The 24,142-nt window shown below is 42.6% G+C and overlaps 1 protein-coding gene across 1 annotated transcript; it reads left to right on the top strand.

Annotated features, from left to right (window-relative positions):
* On the top strand, positions 1-23,029 carry tspan17 (tetraspanin 17). The gene is made up of 8 exons (XM_035649839.2): positions 1-579; positions 9,578-9,628; positions 12,095-12,241; positions 12,988-13,158; positions 13,616-13,741; positions 14,072-14,119; positions 17,405-17,521; positions 17,761-23,029. The coding sequence occupies exons 1-8, from the start codon at positions 493-495 to the stop codon at positions 17,824-17,826; spliced, it is 813 nt and encodes a 270-aa protein (XP_035505732.1). The 5' UTR covers positions 1-492; the 3' UTR covers positions 17,827-23,029.
* Positions 23,030-24,142: the final 1,113 nt, after the last annotated feature.

Genomic DNA, 24,142 nt, shown 5'->3' with positions numbered 1-24,142 from the left:
GGGGTTTTGACAGCGGGGGCTTGTTGTGCAGCACAAAACAACAAGGGTGAAGGTTTCAAGCGGCGATGCGGCAACACAAGTGAAGGAGAAGGCGACCAGCTGAAAGACCCCCCCCCCCCCTCCCCGCCGGCTTCACCTCGACCTCCCGGAGTGCGCTACGAAATTAACGCCCCGCAACCTGAATATCGACTGAACTGCGGCTGAATGTGCCTTAAGTGGCCCCGGGTTTGTTGTTGTTAGCCGCTAATGCTAACCGGAGAAGTTGTGAGCTAGCTGGCCTAGCAAGCCAAGTGGCAAAGCGAGGAACAAGGACAATTTGCCATAAATGTGTTCGCTCCACTCCGTTGCCGTCCGGGCGTCGTGCAGCTGATGGAGCCAGCCGACATCGGCTTCAGTGGTTCAGGAACTGCAGCTCTGGCCGAGCTCCCGGAGTCCCAGTCGTAGTAGTTGGTTTCCTTAGCTTACCCGTTAGCCACCACTGTCCGAGGAAGGATGAGTAGGAAACACCATCATTTAAAAGGGGCCGAGGTCAGCTGCTGCGTGAAATACGCCTTGTTCGGATTCAACATTATCTTCTGGGTAAGTACCGACAGACGCCCGTGTGCGCCGTGCGGAAAGCGAGGCTCATTTAAAAGTTATCCTCAAAGATTCCGGTGGAGTCGGCTCGAGGCTGAAACCGCCGGTGTCGGCGAATCGAATTGAAACGAGCCCCCGTGTGTCACTGTTGTCGTTCATTTGTCCATCAGTGGAGTGAATTCGGGAAGTTTACTCGTATTTGTCCTCCTGCCGTGTGTTGTTGTTGTTGTTGTTGTTGTTGTTGTTGTTGGTTTGGTCAATTGTTTATTGTGTGTTAACTTGCATAACAGATTAGCATGATTCGCCTGGAGGGGGTTTGGTGAAGCAACGACTGTTGAGTCTTAAAACTGAGCAGCAAAGTTGTAACATTACTGTAGAATATGAATATGAATTTACTTCAGCTACAATTTTTTTGAATGTGGGTAGCTGAAACGTTTCTCTCAGCGAAACAGACAACAAATAATGACAAGTAGATCCCGAATGCTTCCGGCCTTGCTGGTCCCATTTGATATGGGAGCAAAGGGACGTGTGGTGATGGGGAGTATAGTCCGTGACATTTGGACAAACTATCAACAGCCAGAGACCAAAGCTGGACTCGTGTTGGTTCCTCTCCCTGCGTTGACCGGGCTCTGAGCAGTTGTGCCATTGTGTCGGAGGCTGAGAAGAAAGCCCCGAGACTCATCGCTATTGTTGAGCCAGTGGCAAGTGAGCCCACGTCTTCTTTTTTTTTTTTTTTTAAACGCCTTCTCCATCTTTACCCCCCCCCCCAGTCTGAGAAGTTCCTCTGTTCAGCCTCCCTCACCCCTCCCTCCTTGCCCATCTGCGTTGCCTCTGTGCAACCTGTGTAGTGCAATGTTTGCGGGTGAAGGAATGGCGTGTCCGTTTGCCCAGGAGGGTCTACCCACGGACTGTTGGGAGGAAAAGGCCACACGGCTCCGAATACCACCCAGCCCTCCTCTTTCCAAGCTCCCCTTTCACTCCCTTCCACAACTATAGTGTTCAGTCTCTGTGGGATACCATTGTTTGGCTTCACTCGCACACCCACTGACGCACAAAGAGAGATGGTGAGAACAAAGATTGGGGGGGGGGCATTGGCTGGGATTCTACGTCCCCCCTCGTATTCTTGTTCTGTTGAATCTACATGGAACTGGCTCTTATCCTATTCGCACTGCTTTCATCACTATCTCCTTATTCCTTCCCTTTGATTCCATAGGAGCATTGAACCATACCTGTGTCACGTGAGGTAATACGAACTGCCCAACATGTCACAAGCCAACGTTTTTGTTTTTTTTGTTAAGAAAAATTCCGGGATACATTTTGCAATTTGCCTCATAAATGAAAAGCACTCTGTAATCTAATTGGACTGAGTCATATGGCTGTTGTGTTGTCTGACTCATAGGAGTTTTTTTCTGACTGTTTGACACTCAGGCCGAGCTAACAGACCTGTGTCTGAGCTCTCTGTGAAGCAAGTTCCAGCTCGCTGGATGTTTCCGTTACTAATCACTCGAAGATGTTCTCCTCTCGTCTGTGCTGTGAAACTGGATATGACAGACAAGTCGGTGCATTGCTCAAATAGAGAGAGATGGGCTTTATTCTCCACAAATCAACCCATTTGTCTTTCCCATAGTGATCTTGTCAGGCTTGAAAATGCTGCCTAAATTGAGACAGAATGCCTGTAAGACCCTAAATATTGTGAACAAAATAGAGCAATCAAACATAGTGCTATCCTTCAGTGTGAATTCTTCCAGAGACCAGACTCGCTGTCAACAGCAAGACATTCTCACCCAAGAACAACACACCTCTCGTCCTTAGAATAGACACATTCCTCACATCCGCCTAATTAATCACATTTTCTGCCTGAGCTGCTGAAATGTTTTGGTAGTTCTGCATGCCGTAATTAAGAGCTTGTTAAGCTGTAACCAAGTTGCTGAGTTGGTTGGAAGCAGCCTGTGTGTTATTAGCCTGCTACAGCTCAAAATGTCTGTTCATATTTGACAATGAAATGTGCGCTGGGTGATCACATCATAGGTGGAGCAGGAGAAAAGCGAGTGTGAATGCAGCTGTTTGAGGACACATTTGCTCCGTGTCGAATGGAGTGTTTCAGTTCGTACATTTGCATGTTGGAGGATGATAATAATCATCTATGATCTTGCCTTGCAAAAGAAGACAAAAGGACAGTGTCACCCCAGTGTGAGAAGTGTCCCGCTTTTTGAATGTAGTATCCATCTATAGCTGTTTGCAAGTCTGGGGACAAAAAAGAGTTTGCTAATCATGTATGAAGAACGCAGCAGTAGATTGTCCGGGCCACGCTGACATTTTCTGGAAATTTTACCAGGGGGCTGGCAGGACATGTTCATGGGGGGGTTTACCTTGAAATTACATTTTGTACACAAACTTATAATTGGGAGAACGGAATCCTTTGTCATTCTCACGGTACTCCTGGAACACGTGGTGTTAGCAATATGTAACTCTGGTTTAATGTGCTGGAACACTTGTAACACGCCTAATGGCAGATGTCACACACCAACAACAAGAGCCAGAGATAGTTGCTGGCTATGAGGAAAAGCTCGCTCAGTATGCTCAGTGTGGACATCCTGGCATGACATTGTCGAAGGGATTGAAGAAGAGACAAACAGAAAGTGGCAGAGTAAGAAGCTAGACAAGAGTGAATATTGGACAGGCTTTTACTGGTTTGCAAGAGCTAAAAGAGGCAAAAGGACAGCAGCCGACCTTTCCTGACAAGTGACGACATTGACGACAAAGTTGTTTCATTGATCTCACCGATCTGGTGACTGAGGAGGCCACTGAAGTTCACTGAACTCACTGTTGTGATCATGAAACCAGTTTGAGACAGTAAAGTTGCCTCAAACTTGTTCCTGCTGCATTATCTCTCTGGACGTATTCATAAGAGCATGGTGAACTGTGTTTACAAGGGAATTCACATGGTCGGCAACAATTTTCAGATTGGCGGTGGCATCAAGCCCTCAGTGATTTGGTTGTAAGGCCCCAAAGTGTGTTAAGAAAGTATTCCCAGCACACTAGGTCGTGTGCATTCATGCCTCTGTAGAATATGAGTTTCATCAGACGAGGCTACTTTTTTCAGTCTTCAACTGTCCGATCTTTTTGATCCTGTGCTCACTGAAGCCTCAGATTTCTGTTCTTATCAGACAGCAGTGGAACCTGACGTGGTCTTCTGCTGTTGTAGACCATACACCTTAAGGTTCAACATGTTGTTCCAGCTGATATGCTTTGCTGCTCACCACAGTAGTAAATTGTGTTTTTTTTTTGAGTTACCGCAGCTTCTCCGTCAGCTCCCACTACCCTCACCATTCGTCGTCCAGTCGTCTCTCTCTGCAGAACTGCTACCCAATGGACGTCCTCTGTTTTTCACACCATTTTGAGTCAAATCTAGAGACTGTTGTGTGTGAAAATGCCAGAAGAGGAGCTGTTTCAGAAATGTCAAACCAACCCAATCAGGCTTCCTTCAAAGTCACACATATTTTCTCCATATTAATATTTGATGTGAACATGAAGCAGTAGCCGCTGACCTGTGTGCATAATTGTATGCATTGCACTGCTGGGTGACTGGATAATTGCAGAAATAAGCATGTGTGCAGTTGTTCCTGTGCTCACTGAGAATATGTACCCATGGCAAGACACCAGATAGCAGCTATTTTCTATTTACTAGTCTTTTGTCTGAGGATAAATGTGTATGTTTTTCTATTCAGCAGTATTTGCCGTCTACTACAGATAAAATCAAATGTGAACAGGGAGGCAAAGTCCACTCACAGGAGGATTTCTCTTTTCCGATTTCTGCTCTGATACTGTGTGTCAACTGCACTCAGTCTCAGTTCCGTCGATTCCGCACATTGTCTCCGGCTACAAGATAATAGTATTGAACAGTATCTAACGTTTCCTCGATTATAACCTCAGATGGTCCATTCCAGTCAGATACATTTTGGACCTGAATCCAATTTAAAACTCTTGTATAGCTGCTGCAATTAATCAGCCAAATAGATACATTGATTTTTTTTGCACTGTTAAATACGGAGAAGTGTGAATGCTAAATTTGTGGAAGTGTTAGTTTGCTTTTGGAGTCAGACGAGCATCACATTTTGTTCGCCCTGTTTGCAGTGCTGCTTTTATCGTATCATCAAGAATGACTGCATTTACACAGCGGGACACATTATTTATATTTGGCTTTTTAGGGAGTCATTGAAAGGGCAGTCACACTTGAGTAAGTCCATACCGTGTCTGCGTGTGTTCAGGCAGCGTGAAGCTTGGTTTGTCTGCTAGTTAGTTAAGGTTAATGGGATCAGCTGGCTTAAAAAGGCATCTTCTCAAGTGTTGATAATCTCTATGTCCTCTTGTAGTGGAACCCCAGGAAGCTCTGGACCGGGAAATACACATGTCACAGAAGACTGAGAAATAATCTGAACAGCCTGATTTTGAATATAACGTGGCAGATAAAAGGACATCTAAGTCCAGATATTTTATTTGCTTGTGGCGCCACGGTAGTGGAGTGGTTAGCTCTGTCGTTTCACAGCACAAAGGCTCTTGGTTCAAATACCGATTGACTGCGTGGGTTTTTTCCGGGTCCTCCGGGTCCTCTGGCTTCCTCCGACCGTCCAAAGATAAGCAAATTGGGGTTAAGTTAACTGGGAAATTGACCATAGGTGTGAATGGTTGTTTGTTTCTGTATGTTGGCCCTGTGATAGGCTGGCGACCTGTCCAGGGTGTACCCCACCTCTTGCCAAATGTCAGCTGGGATTGGCTCTCTGGTTGGCAGTGGTATGTCGTGTGTGTTATTGTCACCAACTGACCTGAATTTGACTGTTATTTTGCAGAAAAAGCAACACAAGCACTACACAAAGGGAGGTACAGTTCAATGTCAGTGTACTCATTCAGGCAAATTCACTTGAATCCAAACCTTATTTTTCCATGCAGGAAACTGTATTTGCTGAAAGGGCTTTTTAAAAACAAAACATATTATACTGTATGGTTTATCATAAAATGTTTTTTTTTTTGTTTTTCTTGCCTAAATGCTCAGAAACCCTTGTTATTAATGACACTGGTGGTCATTAAGTGAACTGCAGGCCGCATCCAGTTTCTCATGCTCGCTTGCACTCTGTAGTTAGGCATGCAAACAGTAATGTGATGGTTGGACTGGGAAAGAAATTCAGACCTGTATGGCACTTGGATAGTGGCAATTCAGAAATCACTAGCAGAAGAAGGAGCAGTCTGCCCTCATGCTATCTTTAGGCCATGAAGAGTTTTGGATATGATTAATGGGGACTAGCCTGTAGATGAGAGACCGGCAGAGATGTAATAGAGAGTGCATGGAAAGAACAGCTACTGGCTGCGGTGTGATGCACTGGACTCATCCGCCAGAACACGCATGCAGCTGACTGACAGGCGCATGGTGAAGACTAGTTCAGTTGCTTTTTATAGGCAACCGAGAAAGTCGGGGGAAGGTTTCATTGTTTTAAAGTTGTGTGACAATTTGTGATTGATTCATGAAAATTGCTTCACATTCTTACACTATAGTATAAAATATACTTGGATTTCGTTGTAGTTTTTTTCCCATTCTGTGCTCTCTGGACAGGTTCAGTCATTGTGTATTTTTTTAAATACAATTAATGGAAATATTCAATGACTGATATAGAGATAGTAAACTAGGCGTTGAAACTTCCATGGCCGTCTCATTTACTGTAAGTGTAGCATTGGAACTTGATGTGCTTTGAAAAACTTTTGACCAGAAAAATAACTTAAGTAAAATAAGTACTTTTTCTGCTGTCTGGTTGTTGTTTTATTTTAAAAGCAGTGAAGAGGCCTTTTTTCTTTCTGCGTTATAGTCCACAGTAGAGAAGAAGCAGGGGATGGGAGATGGGAAGATGGAAGGAAATGTACACTGAATCATCAGGGCATCTTGTAAGTGATGATTTGAGCAATTTGCCTGATGTGGTTGTATATTTGATTTAAGGGCCTATAGTTTACATAAAATACTGCATCATAATCAGTAAGTCAGTTGACATTTGTCATGTGTATTTTGTCCCCTAATGTTGCAGTTTTGTATCATCAGAGATGTCCCCAAAAGTACAGTATATAGATTATTCCTCCTGAAGCATCTGTTGGCATTACTAGATTCTGCGTAATCATCTCTAGCTAATTATGACCGTCTAAATTGATTCCCATGTGCAGCGTTAGGATTACATAGATATTAACAGTATTTAAGGAAAAAAAGCTTTTGTGTGTTGGATCTTCTTTCATCACTTCATCGACTGACTGATTTACCTTTAGAGGACAGAGAAATGGGAGCGAGACAGCAAGAACGTCAGCCATGTGGGCAGAAAGCATCTACCTTCATAAAAAAGACAGTATATATCGGTACAACATAACTCTCCAAATTTCTTTCCAGGCTGCACTAAGCAACATTAGGTTTAACGTCCTTCATGGACCTGTCACAGATGTCAAATACTCTGATAGAAGGAGCAGACTGTTCTCATTTTCTAATATTTCTAATTTTTAAGAGTGATGATAGTTGTGCAGCTCATACAAATGGTTATGTTGAGTGATTTCTTGACAAGAAGTTAAAAAAATCAAACTGTTTGATGGCAGCTTCCTGTGGCAACCTCAACTGTAACAGCCACCTCGATGCAACATTATTTGTGTGTCTGTGAGGCTGGATTGTCTCATTTGGAAATAAGATGCAGGTTGTTCTTTTTGCCCTCAGGTTATTCTGTGGATGTAATTCCTTTGTGGGCTGTGTTCTCAGAAAGTTCCTGGCTCGGAAGCAATCACAAATTGCTGCTTAAAGTCACACCCTATTATATTACACATAGTGAGTGACTTGTCTGAAGTCTGATTTACCGAATAAATATTTTGAGGAACATTGCAGTGTGGTCACTGAGCAGTGACAGAACACACAAACATACACTTTAAAAATCCAAATATTTAAAAATATTTGTTTGATTATAACAACCTTGGCGTTGGCTCTTTCTGTCAAACCCTCTCCCTCTTCGCCCGTTCACAATACAAAAAGCATGTTGTGTCAAAAATACAGTGACAATAGTTTTCCATTCCTGATACGTGGGGACGTCTGGCAACAGTGACATACATGCGGACATTTCGCACGACTTCAATTAGTTCAACTTGAGCGAGTGGAGCGAATTGCTTCTTATGTAATCGCCTCACGCGAACAATTTGTGTCATGTGCGGTGTGAACACACCTTTACAAGTTTTTTCATTTGATTTCCAAAAGGTCAAAGGTCAACTTCACTGTGATAAAGTAATGTTCTGCAATAACAAATGTTTTAGCTGGCCTTTATTAAACACCATAACACAGGTTGGCAAGGCTTACAACCAAAAGTCAGTAACTCTAGTTGAAGTCTACATTTACAATTTGATAAAATAATCAGCGAACACACATACACTCAGTTGTCACTTTATTAGGAACACATAACTAAAACTAATGCAGTCTAAATAATGCACTGTTGATTTGGAGGCTGTAGTCTGTGCTGCTGTTGAACTTTAGTGCATTATACAAATAGGTATGTCTGTTGTTTTAGCCTGCCCTCATAGATTTGAATGGGGTGAAAAGATAATAGGAACTCTTGTGAAGATGCAGAATGCAGTTCGACAGCGTCTCCGACTACGTCCTCCAAAATAAATAGTTGGATCAGAACAAAAATACAGCATCTAGGAAGCTTTTCTGTAACCTAATGCTTGAGGGGGAGTTGTACAATTGAAGTTTCAATGCTGTGAACTGAGAGTTGTTTTCACTTTCATGTTTTCCGTGCTCTCGTTAATCTCCCTGTTGTGTCAGAGGCTAAATGGTTAAATACTTCGAACTCTCAGTCTAATCTCCTCTGACTGATCTCCAGCGTCTTACCTGACTCGTCCTGACTGTCACTTTCGAGCTAAAGCCACCACATCCTTCACTTCAACCACTTACATAGCTCAACTCAGTCAACTCAGCAGGAGCAGCAATCCCCCCCCCCCAGTAACTGCTTCTGTTGTTGTTGTTTTTGTTTGGCATATTGTCACACTGTGGGCATTGACGGGTTGCCAAGGTTTTACAAGTTTCCCTTTATTTAATCAACTTCCCAACAGTATGATTTAACCCAATTTCGAAGTAAGTTACTCACAAAGTTTGTTACCATCCCAAATCTCTTCCAAATGACATTTGAGGAAGCTACAAAATAGGTGATTTTTTTTACTGACTTGTAGTCTGACATAATCTGAAGCCTTTGTGCTGTATTTGTATGATTTTGGGGTTGTTGTTTTTTACATTGGGTGGTCCAGTGCTGTGTTCACCCTGTACTTTCTGTTCTTTTATTTGACTTGTTTTAAACCAAGCCCTATAATCATTCTTCCCTTTGATGGGAGTCTAATACAGGAGGGCTTCACCTTAAATCTCAGGATAACACATCCTCCAGCCTCTTCGGCAGCCCAGTGCAATAACCTGCAGATGCGATGATTCACTCTGTCCACAGCAAGTTTAAAAGACAAAAAAAGTCTTCAGAGAATTCACTTTTGTCTAAAGGCTATAAGCGAGGAGCTTGAAATGAGCACGCTGTTATCTGCCAGTTTTAGAAGAGAACTTGAAGGTTATTTCAAATGAGAGATTTTTGTATTTGTGTTTTGAATTCTCACATTTTTTGCTGTGGCCACAGATGTATTGGGAGAAGGGGATGTCAGAGATTATTATGGATCATTTAGAGTTCAACAAAAAACAAAATATATTCACAGACAGAATACCTTTGTTTGGTTGTTGTTTTCACGTGTTGCCATGGAGACCCCACTTTAAATCAAATATGATCCAATGTCCACACAGTCTCTACAGAAGAAGTTTTTCAGTGTTAAACTTGAGTTTTAACTTTTTAGTGTTCAAGAAGTCGAATGACATTTGAAACTGGGAGGGTTTGAAATGGGTCTAACTAATGGGTACGGCTGCTCTTTATATGACCGAAGATCCTCTTCTCTGTGCTTTGTTTTACAGTTACTAGGAGCTGCATTCTTGGCCATAGGCTTGTGGGCATGGGCGGAGAAGGTAAGTGTAAACACATGCACACACAAACACACACTGGTGTAGTACAGTACGACTGCCTCGACAGCATAACTTGAATTCTTCTCCGTTCTGGCTGAAACAAGTCGGAAGAGGCAGTTTGCAGGGGGGAGTTTAAGATACAAACAGAGAGGTTGAGAGAAATGGTGTGGAAAAATAGAAGCACCATGTCTGTAACACTTGAATGCGATTGAACTGATAATGATCCCGGTGAAACACGTCCTAGTCACAGTTGGAAATTAACTGTGATGCTGCAGGTCATCAGTTAAAAAACAGCACAAAGGAACCAATTCGAATGGAAACTGGTTACTGTTTATTTTCCACAATACAGGGCCACAAATGTCAGGTGTCACGTGCACTTTACACATGGGAGGTTGAGTCAAAATTTCTACCAATGACATTTACAGTCAATTTGTTCATTAATTCACCAGAAATTGCCCCACTCAGTTCAGTAAATGCCGTTGAAGCATTAGTTACATTTGGTCATGAAGTCTGCATACAGGCCTGCACTGGAGTAGCTACCTTTGTGGAACAGAGTGAATCATTTAAAAGGATTTTGCCAAATGATGAATAGCGGGTACTGGAAAGGCATAATGGTAAGTTTGGGTCTCAGTGACTTAGCTGATTAGTTTCAAGCCCGCTGCGTGCAGCCAGACCACACTATTGTTTCAGGGCCTCATGCTTAAATGCAAATGAAAGCAGTTTCTTCTGCACCAGTGCCATAAAAACTCAAGAATACAGTATTGTCCCAAAGTTGTCCCCGAGCCCAGAGCGGAGGAGCTTAACTTGAGCAGTATGATATTTTAGCTTCTTGGGCTTTAGCTGCAAGTTTTTTGACGTGTGCACTATATGTGAAAAGCAAACGGGATGTCAGAAAAGAGAGCCGGTGCCCACATTCACGGGCAATAACACAGCAGTGGCTTCCCTCTGTTTGAGAAATATATGAGAGATGGGGGCCGACAGTGAATTGGAACACCTATTATATTTGAATAAGCATTTACACCCACAAGCACAGCATATTGCAGTATCCAGTGATATTAAAGGTCACCTATTATTCTCATTTACAGCTCTCTCTATTTTAATTCTGGGAACTCCAGAAATAAAGGTTCAATAAGAAGTTCTTATTTATCTATAACTGCCTGTTATGCAGACCCGCGGACGAGCCTCTGACTGGAACAGGCAATTTTAGCTCAGACCTCCTTAAATGTAGCAGTACATCCAGCGCTCCTGAGCATTGCCTCGTGCTCTTTGCCTGTGTGCAGGTTCTGAGATCAAACTGTGAAACTGATAACTAAAACCAAATAACAGAACACAAGTGATTGGAGATATCATCTTCTCAGATCCACTCGTTCATCTTTTGAGCCTGAATCATGAAGGTCTGCAGAAACAAGGATTAAAGCAGGGTGTCTGCGTTCGGTAAATGTTACGCCCCTTATCTGCTTCCTGTGTCACAAAACGGTGGATGTAGTCAATAAGAATCAATATAATTTTTTCCCCTAGATATGCTCCTGTTAAAATGTTGTACATGTGCGAACGTTTGCTCTCAGGAAACACAAAAGCTAACGTTGCCAGTAAAATACTATCCTGCCGTCACCAAACATCTGTAAATCAGCAGCGTTGCTTGTTCGTAGGCAGGAGGAGTACAATAAATCCCCATGAAACCGCTCAAGTCAACTGTTTTGGGAGAACAAGCTGTGCTTGGAGCAGATGAGGAAATCTGTGACGAACTGACATAAGTGCATTGCAAGAGTAGAAATATTCAGAGCCGTCCAACACCTGAGCTTTTATCTCACAGAGATCATTTTTACATATGTTTATCTCATTGATTGAAACTTTTAATGTGGACATCCAAAACTAACATTGTATGTATGTATAACACAAAATGAGAAAAAAGACTAATAGGTCCCCTTAAACTAGTTTTCCAGTTAGTTGCGTCCTTGGGTTTTAAGTGTAATATATGTTTTAAAAAATGGGTCGTTGGTTCAGATAAAACATGTCTGTGTTAGGCATTATGCAGGGTGGAGACTGACAGGAAAACACATTGACACACTGTGGCCTCGGGGCTGTGGGGACAAAGAGGAAGGACTGATGAACGTTACTTGTTTCGTTGGCTGGACAGTGGTCTGCAACAGAAAAACCCTGTGAGGGTTGTTATTTTATTCAGAAAACAACACATTTGATAGAGACCATTCTAATCAAATGACAGTTTTGGATTTTAATTGATTCTTCTGCTGTATTTCTGCATGTCTGAACACTGCCATCCCAGTTGGCCTCTTGGTTTTGTCTTTACTTTAATTCTTACTTTTCCTTTGATATCAAAACCCTTTTTCAAAACTGTGTTTTTGTCGAGGGAGCCATTTTGATGAGACCCTGTAAAAGAGATGGTAATGAGTACTTTTGGAAATGTTGCAGTTTAAACCAATGCGTTTTGTCTTTCTTCCTTTCCCTCAGGGCGTGCTGTCCAATCTGTCATCCATCACAGATCTGGGGGGTTTCGACCCCGTGTGGCTCTTCATCGTCGTGGGAGGGGTCATGTTCGTCCTGGGCTTTGCTGGCTGTATTGGAGCACTCCGTGAGAACACCTCCCTACTTAAATTTGTAAGGCAGCTCCCGATTCTGTGAATCCCTTAAATCCGCAGTTCACACCGGAGCCGAGGCTGTCAGTGTAGCAGGTGTCCCTTTGACTCCCCCAAGCCAATTGCTGTCAGCGGTTGCATGGCACAAAGATGTGTTATCATCATCACTTAGCCAACTGCTTGGATCAGAAACGCAGATCCATTCCTCAGAGAACCACCACAAGATTTCCTCTGTGTAAAGCAATCTTGTTCTCCAGCAGCACCTTTCTGCTTTGGATCTGAAATAAAGCTGAGACTTACTCCAAAGCCATTACACCATTTCAGGATATTTATTTGGGTTTAGCTGTATTGATAACAACATGTGACGGAGACAAACCAGGCTTGTTGCTGGCTGTGATTCTGAGCAGCTATTAACTGCAGCCTATGTCCATTAGCAGCAGTAAGTCAGGCGTCAGAGTGAGCAGCTAATGTGGCTTTTGTGCATTTATCATTAGCCCCTCCTCCTACACTTACTGTAAAGGGATGATATAAGGGCACCTCTGGGACCGCGGTTCATGTTGCCACACTCTCACGCAGCGAATCAGGGCAGGCCTTACAGCCAGACCTGCACACGGACATTACACATGAGAGTTGTTGTCTTAATTGTTTTACAGGAAATGCTAGAAAAAAACGTTTTTCTGCCCCTTTTCTATACAAGATATAAATAGACTATCCGATTGAAATAATGGTTTTTCTGTGTGTTTGTGTCTGTGTCATGTACTTTTCCAGTTTTCTGTGTTCCTGGGTTTGATCTTCTTCTTGGAGCTGACTGCGGGGATCCTCGCCTTCGTCTTTAAGGACTGGATCAAAGACCAGCTCAACTTTTTCATCAACAATAATGTGAAGGCCTACCGCGATGACATCGACTTGCAGAATCTCATTGACTTTGCCCAGGAATATGTGAGTCCACACGCACAGAACGAAACAAATGTGTCACTAACTTAAAAAAACAACTTCTCCATATTTCTTTTTGCCGGTAAGAAGTCACTCCCTTCTTCAGTAATGTTGTTATGTATATGTTTGAACCTGAATCTGCTCCGCATTGGGCATAGAGGAGAATGAGTCAGCTGCTGCAGCTGTGCAGTAAATCTCATGTTTAATGTGATTTCATTTCCTTCAAATGATCATCCAATTATATGAATGAAACGGTTTAGATAATTGGCTCCCATGTGAAAATGCTGGGCTCTGTCATGTTGCACTGTAAAGCTAATTGGATCCGCTGTTGTCTTGCCATTTGAGTCTCACTGATTGTAGTTGCACCCGCCCAAGCTAACCTGAGCCAGACCCGACAGAGGAAATAAATGTGTCCCTTTATCAGAATTGACTGTTAAATCTCTTGTCATTGCTGCTGGCTCAGTGGTCATGCTGTGGAGCTCATGGGCCCGACGACTGGAACCAGAACATCTACTTCAACTGCACTGAGCTGAACCCCAGCAGGGAGCGCTGCGGAGTCCCCTTCTCCTGTTGTGTCAAAGACCCTGCGGTGAGTAACTCAGCAATATGAAAAACTATAATTTTAGTCAATAATCTCAGAGTGACACAACGGCAACATTTCTTTTAGCCTTTGGGAATACTTGAATTCTTATACAGTCTTGAAGATTGTATCAAGATGCTAAATAAGAGCGCAGTATCTAGCACTCATTTGAGCAATTATTTGTTCATGGGTCAAGTTATTTGAAGCGCTTAATTTCTCCCCCTGTCACTCAGGCATATGACAAAACATTATACATTTTATTTCCACTGAAAAATAGATGAAATGGTAATAATCCAATCCGACAGAGGACCTCACATTTTTTGTTCTCCTTTTTTACAGGAGGACGTCATCAACACGCAGTGTGGTTATGATGTTCGGCTTCAACTGGTTGGTATCAGCAGAGCTGTCTTCCACCTCTGCTCTTTCAGAGATCTCTATACATTCAACTCTGTTTTTTTTGTTTAACTTCACTCACTGTTACCCTGATTTTGAGGATGTAGCTCTTTGGAAATGAATATCGTGCTTCAGCATAGTTTTGAAATACATCTCAATTTTTATAAGTCAAATAGAATAATAGCAGTTGTCCAGAATTAGTTCTCGTTCACGGTACAGTCAGTGGCAGTCATGGAGCAAAATTGGCAGCCAATGTCGGCCTTTCTGTTTAAACAGAGGCAAGGCTCCTGAGTGGAATTACCCCTGAGGCAGAGATGATTGACAAGCTGCCAACCTGTTTGATTGAAGCAGTTGTCGCGGACAGAGTGGCAATCTGGTTCATTTGTATTGGGTAGATTGCTCGTCCAGTGTGTCTGCGGGGTCTAATGAAGGAGAATGTAATAAATCAGTTTAGTGAAAATTAAAGCCCTTAAAAAGTATTAGAATATCTTAATTGCCATTTTATAGGGTATTAAATTTAGTTGCTTTATTATCAACATTAATAGTCTGTCCGAAGAGGTGTCACCGTTAACAACTTTGACGAGAGGAGGAGGCAGAACTGTCCCTCTGGTCACAAAGAGATTAAAATGAAGAGAAAAAAATCGTAAGAGTGAATTGCAGGAACAGCAATCAGCTAAACTCTCTAAGTTTGAAGTCAGCAAATATCAGTAGCATTAAGTTAAAGTGCATCTCTCTCTAGTCTCCATGTCTCGCCAACAGAGCTGGGCAGTGCATCTCTCACCTATTCTGTCACTTTGTGAATGACAGAAGTGAGAGTGAAATACAACTAACTGTTCATTACATTTTGATAAATGTCTAAAGGACAAGGACAAGGAAAAGAAATTCACAGAAAAACCAAAACTCACGCTTTTTCAATAGCAGCCTCTGTGTGAATCAGTGCAGACAATGAATGGGAATGACGTCACTCTTCATAGACATAGTCTCTCGGTAATTAATTCATTAATTACAGCTAGATGGAAATCAATGGGTTGACTTTGACTGCCGATTAAAATATTGAATTTAAACTGTTTATTAGCTCGGCATACTGGGCAGCACAGATGACCATGTTTCAGGAGCCGCAGTCAATCTTGAATGTTATATTTAAAAATGTAACAAAATTAAATCTGGGTGAGCCAGTTTGAATTGGCCTGGTGCGGCTGATAAAATTCATAATTGTGTTGTTATCTACACTTTACAGGTACTATAAGTTACTCAGATATTGAATCATCGGCCAGTACTAATCACCAGGCAGCAGAGCCTGAGTGTCGTACTTTACTGTTTTCTACAGGTTCTTCTTTATGTTAATGTTTGTATTCACTTATCTTAAGTTTCTCTAAAAAAAATGTAATCAATAATGGTGTTGTTTTTATACCACATTCTGTTCTTTGTAGGCGCACTTCTCTTTAGAATGACCCGTTTTAAAGAAGGGGAGGATGGTGGTGGGATCCCCGGGGTCTCAGGTGTGACTGTGTGATAATGACACATGGTTAACGTGGCCCATGGGTCCGGTCTCGGAGGCCCTCTCAGCAGTGTTTTGTTTAGGGCTCCGGCGAGCTCAGGACTGGCTCTGAGCTGAATTGAGCCGCATGCCATGAATCTCGATGGGTATTTGAAAAGGGGGGGGGACTAGTGAGTTGCTATTGGTGACTGTAGAGCCAAACCTGCCCTGCAGCCTGCTGACTGTGCAGTTCCCAACCACGTTCTGTGTAAAAATGGCCTCATTTGTTCAGCCACATGCAATGGAAAGTGAATAGGAGAGAGAGAGAGAGAGAAGAATGTTAAGACCTCAGAGATTTTTGTTAATATGTGTTACTGTTATTACTTTTGCCTTTGAGTTTGGCACTCACTTTATCCTCCAGCATTGTATCTGAAGTCTGTTGTATCGATACAGTTGTCCATAGAAGTTATCGCAAACAAAGACTGTTCAGTTGTACAAAATCAATATATAGTATGTAAAAGGCTTGCTCCTGATGTTACCGCCTCAGCTCCTCAGTAAAAACAGATTCGTGTTCGATCTTTATTTGGCATCATTCTTGATGAAGATGTATAAAATGTTCCTTTTTTTGAAAAAGAAATGTATGGTGAGTTTGCTGACACAGCAGACGGAGAATGTAAAGGGTTAAGTAGCGCACGGGCTCCTCTGCACGCTCTGTGCCTTAATAACAGATTGTTCTTTTGACAGGGATAATTAGGCTCCAGTTATAGCCCCGAGAGCAGCCTTACTACACTCTGTAATTGGCAACTCGGTGGGTTATGCCAGTCCGTTCCCTTTTTCCTCTCGCGTGTGGGTGTGGCGGTTACAAGTCACTGCACTGCAGTCAGAAAGATTGCTGTTGCTAGGCACACTGCAACACAGTGAAACCACCTGCCACCAAGTTGTTCTGAATTCATTTGCGTGTGCTCCCGTGCTCTCGCCCTGGCTGTTGACACAAGGCCCATCAGTGATCTGCAGTAAGTTCCTGTGCAGCTTTTTGTCGGGAACGAGAAACAGGATGAGCCGGAGACACGGGAAGGACAGCAGCACGACAAAGGCAGAGGGCTGAAAGGGCTTCGGAGGAAGTTCACAGCCAGAACAACATCGTGTTTCCTGCTTTTTTATTGGCTGCCACGGGGGCTCCCTTTACCTCCTATTGGTTAGAAGACAGCTTTCAGGTTTTGCAAGAGAACAAAGGGTTCTCCTGGTTGACTTGTCTTGAGGAGCAACAAAGGGAGCATTGTGTAGTCTTGTTCAGACCATTTCTTATTCCACTCTTCAGTGTCTCTGCAGCTGTAAATTACACCTTTTTATTTGCATCCCTGAGTAGACCACATGCATCATCGGCTGAATCTGACAACATAACGCAACCATCTGTCCAGTAACAGGAAACAGCTTCTGCCTCTTTGTTCAGTCGCACAGGGTCCACAGAGGAAGTGAACACGCTGTCTTTATATTCTCCATGATGTCCAGACACTGACACTTTGTGTAATCTAAAGAACGACTCAACTATCACTCACTCCTCATGCTCTCTGCTCAGCAGTGAAGGAGTCACTGGGCAGAACACCCTCTGTCCTAGTTTGTGTTGTCCTGCGTGAGTCATAGGTCAGTTGAGTCAGGGTCAAGATGGTTGTGTAAATTATGCAAAAGGCCAGCGTCCTCACTGGGAGCTGGAAAATGTAGTGTGATTGTAAAAAAAACAACAACAACAATTTATTAACTCTTTTTTTAAATTCACTCCTAATCTGCTCTTTGTTTTTGAAAAGGAGCTGGATCGGCAGAAATATATCTCCACCAAGGGCTGCGTGGGACAGTTTGAGAAGTGGCTTCAGGACAACTTGATCATTGTAGCTGGGATCTTTGTTGGTATTGCACTTTTACAGGTAAGGAGTCTTTGTGGATTGTTTCATCTGGGAACGTTTACATGATGAAATCTTGTGCATTTGAAGTCAGACGTTGATGTGAATGGGTTTTGACTTTGTGTCGTCACTGCTCCCTAGTGGTGAGAAGATGCAACATCAAACCCCTGCAATACAACAGTCTGCTCTTTTTTTCTTTGCTTTATTTTAAAAAACTCTGGTGTTTATTCTCATCTCACTTCTTGCTCTAATTTCCTCTTCAGATCTTTGGTATCTGCCTGGCTCAAAACCTAGTGAGCGATGTCAAAGCCGTCAAAGCCAACTGGTGACGGGTGAGGTGAGGTGAGGGAGTCCTGCTCCCCAGAGGCCCAAAGCCAGGTCAACACCACACACATCCAGCTGAGGACAGAGAGCCGTGAGCATTCAGCCGTGTCCACTTTGCCACAGAGCTGAGCAGAACATACACACTTCGCGAACAGACACAAAGCGTTTACTCCCCTGTTTGTCGGTGACACTTGAATGGTGGGACGAGAAAATATCCCACGCAAACCAAACCGTCAACACTTTGTTTACCACTCAGCAGGGATTTCAACCCAAATATACAGAGAACAGCCTTGCCTACTTCAGAGTTATATTCAGTTTTTTTTTTTGTTTTGTTTTCTTGTTTCCTCTGATTTTGTTCTTTAGACCAGTGTATTTATGGGGCGCAGTTGCACAAGGACTCCTGTCAGATGGGAGATTGAAAGCCATGGATTTTAAGCGAGAGACAGCAACAAAAACAAAGGAAAAGGGACAACAAGTCTAGTTTTTTTTAGATAAAGAGTTACTTTGAGCCTCTGTCCCACTCAGTGACAGGTTGAATATCTCTTTGTTTTTAATGTGTGTACCCCACTGCCTGCTGGAGGGGGCGGCGGCCGGCCAGCCGGCCAAAAAACACATGGATTATTTTCCGCACCATTTCTCTCGATCATGACCTTATATGACCACTAGACTCTGAACACTGTCTGGTCAAGTCTACAACATTAAACCATTTCAGGAGATTCAAATTCTAACTCACAATGTACAAAAAAAAAGTGCCATTAAGTTCCAATGATATTTTGTGTCCTTTCTGTTCTTTTTATGATTCCTTGCAACCCGCCCCACAATACCTCAGGGTCCGGCCGAAAAAACACAAGACACAAGACAAGACTCAAAGTATTTGTACAGTTACACATTTTTTGTTCTTCAGGCTCTCAGCTTCAGCACATTGGATTTGAAATGAAACGATGGACACTACAATAGAGAGCCAAGTCTCAGCTTTAAGTGCAGTCGGTTTATATCAGTTTAGAAAGAACTCTGTGGGAGAGTTTGCGTGACGTCAAACAAAATAGAATTTAATATTTCGTGGAAAGTCCTTGGCAGGCGACGACCGTCTGAAGTCTTGGACTCTCAGACCTCAGCAGGCACTTAGTTTCGTCCCTGGGGATTCTCTCCACTGCCTTTAGGCTGGTCCACTCGCCAGTCGACTGCTGCTCCGTCGGACTGAGATCATGCGACTGACTCCGCCTGTCAACTTACTGTATGTTCACCTCTTCACCTTAAACAGTTCTTTGGTTGCACGTTGAGTATCTTTGTCCTGTTGTATAATGTGGTCCAATGAGGTTGAACGTGTTTAACGGGATGCTCCTGTGTCTCCTCAGTCATCCTGTTGTCTGTCAGCAGTGAAATCATTGATAGATGCCAGTGAGCCAGTTCCCTTGGCAGCCAGAGCAGAAGCAGCTCCGTGTCTGACGGACGAGGTTGATGTGTGGTCATGAGCCATTCCTCTTTAATCCACTATTTCCTCATTCCGTTATAAACACATTTTCCCATCAATTCCAAGGACTTTGTTCCAGAAGTCTACTGGTTTCTTTTTGATGTGTTTTTGTGAACCGCAGCCTGGCGTTTATATTTTTGAGGTTGATACCTTGGTGCTGAATCCGCTGAGGCGGTGGCCATGAAGTCTACTCAAGAAAACACAAGTGGCTACTTCCTGGATAAAATTCTTGATGATGGTTTGATGTTTTATCCGTCAAATTACTATTGAACCTCGAACTGTGGGGACGATGCTGCTGCTGAAATGTTTTGATCTCCCACGTGGTTCCCTTAACAACGCACACCTTCTGATTATTAAAGCTGACACTACATTATTCTGTTCCAAACTGAATGTGCCGAAGCTCAGAGGCTGAAGAGCAAAAGCGACGTGTGACTTGTATAAAAACTTCAGGCCTCGACTGTATTGTGCTTTCTGCCACCGGTAAAAGCAGATCTCTTTTTCTTTTTTCCTTCCATCCATGCCTGCTTAAATTACACTAACTGAACGCAGAAAAATATTGAGAGTTCCTTGGAAGTCACCCTGTTTTCCCTGCAGTAACTGTATTATCTGTTAATTTACTGAAGGAATATTAGATTGTATTATACGGATGGCCTGGTGTGGTTAGGAGTGTAGGACTTAGTGACAGAGTTTGTAGTTTATCTCTGAAGCATCCCTCAGCACATGGGATTGCTGGTTTGGGGCCTTTTTACTTGACTTAAATAACCACACTTGTCTTACTCTTGTATTTTGTCCTCTGCATTATGAAAACACTTTTTTTCTTAAAGTTGTCCTTTATTTGTCCTTTATTTCCTTTCCTTATTATATCCTTGTTTGACTTCAACAGGCACCTGCTTTACGTCCATCAGTCAACTTCAGAATATGTTGTTGTTGTTGATGTGGTTAGCAGTCCCAATGGAGACCAAATATTATCAGCTGGCCACAAGCCAACTGCCAACCTTTGTATCTGGCAACAATTCAGATTTTATTAGGAATGCCAACGATAACGAGTTACGTCTCTATGTGAAGTGTGAAATGTGAATTTTTCTTGTGGGAAATGCCAGTTGAAATGAGGAATCAAGCAGCGCTTTTATCTTTAATTCATTGTTGTGTCTTTTGTTTGGACTATTTTCTTCTTGAATAGAATAGTAAACACATGCTGTTACCTTTTGATGTTAGCAACGGTGTCAATATAACATGAATGCTGCTTTAACTTTGACTAGATAATTGATATGCAGTAACCGAGCTAATAACGAGTCTCGCCGGATTTGGCATGTGAACAATCTGCCATGTTGTCATCTGCAAATCTTCACATTATTTGTTCTTTCTCCAAGTTTACACATTGTTCTCGGCTTCCGTTTCCCTTTTGTTGTCGTTCTTCATATAAAAACCAAACTCCCGGCTCACACTGCACTGAGTTACCCTCAAAGCTCTTCATCTCATCCGCCATGCTCGCAGAATGTAGGTAGAACTGGGTTCACTCGATAACTTTATACATCTCCATCATTATTATACAGCGAAGGCAGGCGTTGGGGCGAGATATACTCAAACACAAATACCATACGTACACAAAGGAAAAAGTGTTTTGAAAGGGAGCGCGCACACGTTGAAAGATGAGTAACATTGATAGTCTGTGAACACTACACCCGAACATTTCCTGCCCCCACGCGTCCGTCTGCGGGACGTGTAGGAGTTCATTCAGCACCTTCTGATCGCCGGCTGCGTGTAGCACGTCACATGTCACATGTTGCGTTTCGCTCCCTCTTCAAAACACTACCCGATCCGACGGCACATGGTTCAGAGCCCGTCTGTTGGATGTATTTTTAAACACGGTGCATGCAGCAAACTGAGAGGACACGTTTTCCTTTTTTTCTTTTCTTCTTCTTCCTTCAGATCAAATGTAGAAACATTTACATGATAAAACGCAACTAGCGGCTCCAGTGAATCCTCTCCCAAAATTGCGACATTTGCCTGACGCAACATTATCATTATTATTATAATTATTATTATTATTATTATTTCTCTTGTCCATCATCCTTTCACTCTAAATGTGTGTGGGCTTCTTCTATTCCACTAACTAGTGTTAATCAGCCCCTCCCACAAGATCAGGATGAAACCTGTGGTGCTTTTTTTCTTCTTTTATTTCATCCATGACTTTCTTTTTCTAATTTTAATGAATTATTTGATTAGTACGTTTTCCCGTCTTCACTTTTAAGTGAAAATTATTTCTCAGGGTCTTAAAACGCCCCCTTCCCCCCATGAAACAAAACACCCCCGGGGGGTCATGCATGCCAGGAGACTCGTTGCTGCAGGTGACGGCACAGAGAGGCCGCTGCCTTCTGAGTGATGCTGAGGGTTCGGCTGGAGGCAGACGGAGGCCGCGGGCATCACTTGTGCTTCTGCCACTCTCCGCAGCCACGGCCGTGTCCGGAGGGATCTGCCAGTAAACAGCAAGTCACCTTGGTAATGAGGACTAATGTGCCGTGAAGATCTCTAGTAGCAGCACGGCAGGACTCGTAAAGGCAGAGACTCCCCGGAGTATGTCGGGTTCCCCTGCTTTGGCTAGTTCTGGTTTCGTATTCGTTTTGAACGTGGGGGTGAAGGGGGAGGGAGAGAACAATGCTAATTGTGCTTTATCCTTTATCATAACAGCCTTGCATCATGAAACAGCATCTTAATATGTTTTCCCGCTGTCCCTCTGGGCAGTTGAATCATTCCTGAGGAGAAGCCTTATGCATCCCATGAATGTGTAAGTCTGCATCAGCATGGACCTACTGCTCCACACTCAGTCAAGAAACGACCTTCTTTACCCTTATGCAGGAGCAATGCACAAAACAAGTGAAGTATAGGAATGTGAATTCAGAGTTGTCTTAAGTTTTTTCATTGTTCTGGTTTTTACATTATTATTTTTATTTTTTTAAGTGGTTTTCGTGAGCATGAAAGCAAATGAGCATTCCATTTCTCCCATTTCCAGGCGTGGGTGCAGACCTACGTTTTATATGCAATTGCAAAGCAGCAGTTACACAAAGGTTTGGCTTTTAATGTCGTTTCAGTAGCTGTGGATGATTTCTTAAATCATTAAAAAAATCATCACTTCTGAAATTTAATAATCCTTTTTTATATATAAAACTTCTTTTTCTACGTATGCATTTATGAAGGACTTTTCCTTTTTTTCATGTTACACAAAGTGACTGTCTTTGTGACTCTGTGATCCGTTCTTCGTCTGCTGATGTCTCGAGACACTTCCGTTGATATTTCTCTTGAAGGTGAGCAGCAGCACATCAGCGCATTCGCAGACGCCAGGTCACGTCGGAGCACAAAGAAGCAACTTAATTGATTTGTTTGTGAGCATATTAAGTTTGTCGACAGGTACACATTGGCTCCCAGTTGAACAATATGGATACAGTAGATAGTGATCTCTTAAGACAATGATACATATTTGTTCAGCTGGGCAACAAAAACATTTTCTTCTTTTCTTATTTTAACAAACATTTTTGTCCTTTCCCAGTTGTGTCTCGAACGCAGCAGAACACAACCAACAAAACCACACTGTCGATCTCTCCTTTCAGTTCAGACCCGTCCTCTCCTCTCTGACGGGCAGCCTTGTAAAGAAATGTAAATGAAAACTGTGGGACATGGTCTGTTACACTGTATATTGTGTTAAAATATGCCTCTTTCATATATTAAAGGATTTACGATAACAGCTGTGTTTTTGTTTTTTGTTTTTTTTGTTTAACTATCAATCATGGACCGTAAGTTAATTTACTCAAAGCGCGGTAGTTTACAATTTTCTTCATTGTACTTCCCTTTAATATTCCTTCGTGACGGATATTATTTTTCTACTCAACTACATTTGTGTGAAGTGTGGTTACAGATTGTTGAACAGATTACAGTTAGAGACGCAACATATGACCAGTTTATAAAATTAAACGATTTATTAGACTAAAAACTACCCAGCAATACACACGCATACAAACTATTGTATACTAGTTTGACAAAATGAGCTCTACCTCGATCAGCTACAACATTAAAATGTTGCTTGATAACAGTTCTTTTATAATTGAATGCGCAACTTTGAATTGTAACAGGGTTTCTTACTCTTTTTATGTCTTCCACTACTGAAGCACTGTCAGATAGTCATTAGGATTTAAGGATGAATGCCGCCGTAATTGTCCTACTTGCACTGGAAGTTTTTATTTTATTTTATTATTTTTTTATCCGCAGGTCTGCGATAAGGAGATGTTTTAATTTATCGCATGATGGATGAGTCAGCCAATAGAGGGAGACAAACGGTGTCTGTGAGCTCAGACAGTGACACACACACACACTCACTCACACTAACACTTGTGCGGTGCAGGAAACTGCTCAACAAAAACATTGTAAATAAATGATAATAACCAAAGCAGACGCAGCAGAGTGAGCGCCATGTTCCTGTCATTAGTGGCTCTTTTGTCGAGCAGCTACACAAATCTTCCATCTCGCGTCTCACTTACCTGCTTCAGGTCTGCCTTCAGATGTTGACATCAAAGAGAATAACTGAGAAAAATTAGTCCGTCAACTTCGTAGCTTTTTGGCGGTTTTATTTCTCGTGTGCACCTTGAAGATAAAACACAGCTCCCGTCGAGTGGGGCTGTTTCCTTGACAGTGAGCGAATGGCGTGGTGAACACGAGCGCCGTTGTTCTCGTGGACTCTTTTTGTTACAGTCTCTGGCTGCAGGCAACGGCAGCGAATGATCATTTGTAAATCTTAAAAAAAACCCAGTATATCTAAATATATATTTATATTTATATAAATTTATTATATTTATGTTTAA

The sequence above is a fragment of the Scophthalmus maximus genome, chromosome 9, assembly GCF_022379125.1.
Source record: "Scophthalmus maximus strain ysfricsl-2021 chromosome 9, ASM2237912v1, whole genome shotgun sequence".
Taxonomy (NCBI): Eukaryota; Metazoa; Chordata; class Actinopteri; order Pleuronectiformes; family Scophthalmidae; genus Scophthalmus; species Scophthalmus maximus.
The sequence above is the reverse complement of the archived record's forward strand: the minus strand, read 5'-3'. Positions and strand labels throughout refer to the sequence as shown.

Excerpts from the sequence above, each read along its gene's own strand:
- tspan17 (XM_035649839.2), top strand. The coding sequence starts at position 493 with ATGAGTAGGAAACACCATCATTTAAAAGGGGCCGAGGTCAGCTGCTGC. Across the intron at positions 13,159-13,615 it reads TTGACTTTGCCCAGGAATAT|TGGTCATGCTGTGGAGCTCA; the intron begins GTGAGTCCACAC and ends CTGCTGGCTCAG. Across the intron at positions 13,742-14,071 it reads GTTGTGTCAAAGACCCTGCG|GAGGACGTCATCAACACGCA; the intron begins GTGAGTAACTCA and ends CCTTTTTTACAG.